The sequence below is a fragment of the Camponotus floridanus genome, unplaced genomic scaffold, assembly GCF_003227725.1.
Source record: "Camponotus floridanus strain SB8 unplaced genomic scaffold, Cflo_v7.5 scaffold478, whole genome shotgun sequence".
Classification (NCBI taxonomy): Eukaryota; Metazoa; Arthropoda; class Insecta; order Hymenoptera; family Formicidae; genus Camponotus; species Camponotus floridanus.
The window spans coordinates 28,860-32,187 of record NW_020229634.1 but is presented as its reverse complement, the minus strand read 5'-3'; the positions used below and the strand labels follow the sequence as shown (position 1 = coordinate 32,187).

General features: G+C 41.5%; 1 protein-coding gene across 1 annotated transcript; it reads left to right on the top strand.

The window, feature by feature from the left end:
• Window positions 1-415: 415 nt before the first annotated feature.
• On the top strand, window positions 416-1,933 carry LOC112639133 (proline-rich extensin-like protein EPR1). The gene is made up of 3 exons (XM_025412101.1): window positions 416-527; window positions 1,277-1,296; window positions 1,365-1,933. The coding sequence occupies exon 3, from the start codon at window positions 1,365-1,367 to the stop codon at window positions 1,926-1,928; it is 564 nt and encodes a 187-aa protein (XP_025267886.1). The 5' UTR covers window positions 416-527; window positions 1,277-1,296; the 3' UTR covers window positions 1,929-1,933.
• Window positions 1,934-3,328: the final 1,395 nt, after the last annotated feature.

Below are 3,328 nucleotides of genomic sequence, written 5' to 3'. Positions count from 1 at the left end.
AAGACGCAAGACTTGCAATCCCTACCACAAAACTCTCACCCACCACACCGCAAACTCATAGCAGGAAGGGATAGCTCCAGCAGCCGACCCACCAATCACCAAAAAGGCCCACCTCTTCTCCCTACCATTAAACATCGAACCAGAGGAAGGTATATAAGGCCGCCGCCGCCGCCGCCGGTGTGTCTTGTGTGTCTCTGCGCCATTAACTCGCCTGTGTCTCAGCTCTCTCTACGCCCATCAGATCTCCAGCTCTCGAAGAGGAAAAACCTAGAAGCCTACCGGACACCTTAACTTATTCGAAAATAACTTAGTCGCGATTTTGATTTTTTCTTTCGGGACTTAGTCTCAATCTCTATTAAGAGAGCTGTATCAACATTAACACTTTAATAAAGTGCTACCATCCAGCAACCTCTGACTCTTTGGCCATTCTCTGCGCTGCCTTGCCACTTCTTCAGGTTCTCACCGAGGTCGAGCAATCCAGGGAAGGAGCAGCGGTGCCTTTATTCTTCCATTGATCCCGTCATCCGGTAAGGAAATGATAAAATAATAATCATTCTTAATCAACCTTGATAATAACTTCGTATATTAGGTTGATTTATTCTAAATATATTGACAATTTTCCCAGAATCTTACCTGTCCGTATACAGACTTTAAATTTTTCTTTCGAGTTGAATGATTTAAATTTCAACCGACCCTCTGAGAACGCTCGAAGCGTATCCTAGAGTGTAGCGTCGTTCGAGTTAGTCACTCGATGTGCATTGAGTAGCAAATTCTACTCCTCTGCCGCTTTCACGGAGAGCTTCTTTGCAAGAATTTCTCCGTGGATCCTGTGCCGCTGTGACGTGACGTCTTGCACATCGATACTAGACTCAGAATCTAAGACTCGCTCCTAGAGGATCTGTCGAAATAATAGAATTTATGCACTGGCTTACAAGTTAACTATCAAAACATTTTATGAATTTTATACTTATCTGAAGTAAGCCAGCCGCTCTTACCCGTACCCTTGTCTGTACCCCCTGAATCTCCGGACCTCGCGGTGCAACCGCATGCCCCTGAAAAAAATTCAAAATATATTAAATAAATCATTAATTGCTGTACCCCAATGAACAGTATATAGCCGAACGTTTCAACCATGATATGAGAACGAGTGAGATATACTATCATAATCTACATTCGTTTATCTCATAATAATCCGTTAAGCCGTATTATTCGTCTTAACTCTATGAACCACCTTGCTGTGACTACATTTACCTTATAAAACCATTCATCTTAACAGGTACCTTTCTACGCATCATCGTAAGTAAACCCCTTTTGTGTTAAATCAATCGCATCAAACATACTAAATAGTCGTATTCCCTCGGTAGATGGTTAACCCCCGCCGAACTTCTTCCGTTGGACGCGAAATTCCCCTCCGTGCCGCGGGTATACGCCGCAGGCGTGCCTCCCGGTCGGTACTTAGGCTCCCTACAGCTCGTCAGTTGTTTGCCGACGAGAACGACTTAACAAGCAGAGTAACAAGGTACTCTCCAGTGCGTAGTTTCGCGCCCTCCCGCGCATACCCTTATCGTCCTCCCCGAAACCCTCCAGCGGTTCTTCAAGAGGAACAACAGCCCAGAGCCAGGCCGCCATCGCCCAATTACTCCCCCATCCAGGATTCATCTAATCCCAGCTACTCGCCGGTCAGGACACCGGAAGATCTTCCTTCCATACCGGAAGAACGAAGACCCATAGAACAAAGCACAGAAACTGAGGCTGGTCCATCCAACCCAGGTCAAGTTCTGGATCCCCCTGAACCAAATTTCTACCCGGAACCAGAGGACCTAGTCTTACCAAGCAGTATCCAACCCCTCGCAGGACTAACAGACGAAGATTTTATCGAGATCTACGAATACTTGCAGCGAGATAATTTCTTCAACAACCGCGAATAATAACCATATCTAGATATCGCCTTAGAAATGCTATAGAGAAGAACATTAACTACATACACACATCTATACGTATAACGATATACACTATCTACAACTGTCAAATAATAACAATAACAACAATAATAAAGAATTTGTAAAGCTCTAAGGAAGAAAACTAATAAAAAGAAACAGATCAAAAAAGGATAAATTGGGTCAGGTTCAACGCACCTAATCTATTTCCCATCGTCAATCCCTCTCCTGAAAGAAGCGCAAAAGATTCTTAGTCTCTCGGCGTCCTAGGGTATAGCCGGCTTGGCAGGTTGCCCTGAAAAAGAAATAGAGAGAAGTTACAATTGCGTAACAAATAAATACGTGAGAAGTTACGATCGAGACGTAACAACGAAATCTCAAAACGTAACACAAGCATATATAAAATGAACACATGTTAATGGATATTTTGAAATAATCCACTCTCTTATATACAAAATATATATATGTGTATCCTCAAAGCATACATAACGAAAAAAGAAAGGAAAATGTAATCGTTAGTTGATATAAAATATTATGTTATCACCACAATCATTATTATAATCTCATGTAGCAAAATAGAATATATATATAATTATATTAATTACACATAATTATTTCAGACCATGACGATCTTACTCTTATTAATCATAATAAGCGAAGCGTCTGGCCTAATTGGATTTGATTGTGGCGGACAACACCTCAATATCACAGCTGTCTCATTACTTGATGTTGGAGAATGCGACTTAGACATAAGCACCCCCAACACCACCGAAGTCTATATACAATTATTGCAATTATCTGACTACAGCTACACAGAAGTTATTCAATGTAAAGTTGAAATATCAAGAAGCATTTACCATTGCGGAATGCATTCGCACATTTCTATTGTTCATAACGGAAAGGCCGATTATGTACACGAAACCGATTATTCTCAATGCTTGAGAATGTTTCAAGATGGAACCATTACCTTAGGAGATCATCATCTCGTCACAGGATTAAAGGCTAATCAAACGACCTACCGTAGTATTACTATGGCTGGACGAATACAAGTAGACGGATATTGTAAGGGAACGCAATATTCCGACCCTTTTGGAACTTGGGACGACGTCGTCGTTCAAGCAGTTGCCAAAATATCACTGAGATCTTCATACGTACCTGTGCAATTGAATACTGGAAAAATCAGATTAAAATCTGGCACAGTCTGCGATCTCGCTGATACCTTTTGTTTAGATGCTGATAATGGATATTCTTATTGGAAATCCATACCCACAACTTCCTGCAATTTTCATCAATATGACGTCCTCTACGAAGGACCAGCTACTAAAATCGCCGAAAATCATTCCACTACAGCAACACCAACTATTTATAGCTTGGTAACTCAGGAAATTACT

Excerpts from the sequence above, each read along its gene's own strand:
- LOC112639133 (XM_025412101.1), top strand. The coding sequence starts at position 1,365 with ATGGTTAACCCCCGCCGAACTTCTTCCGTTGGACGCGAAATTCCCCTC.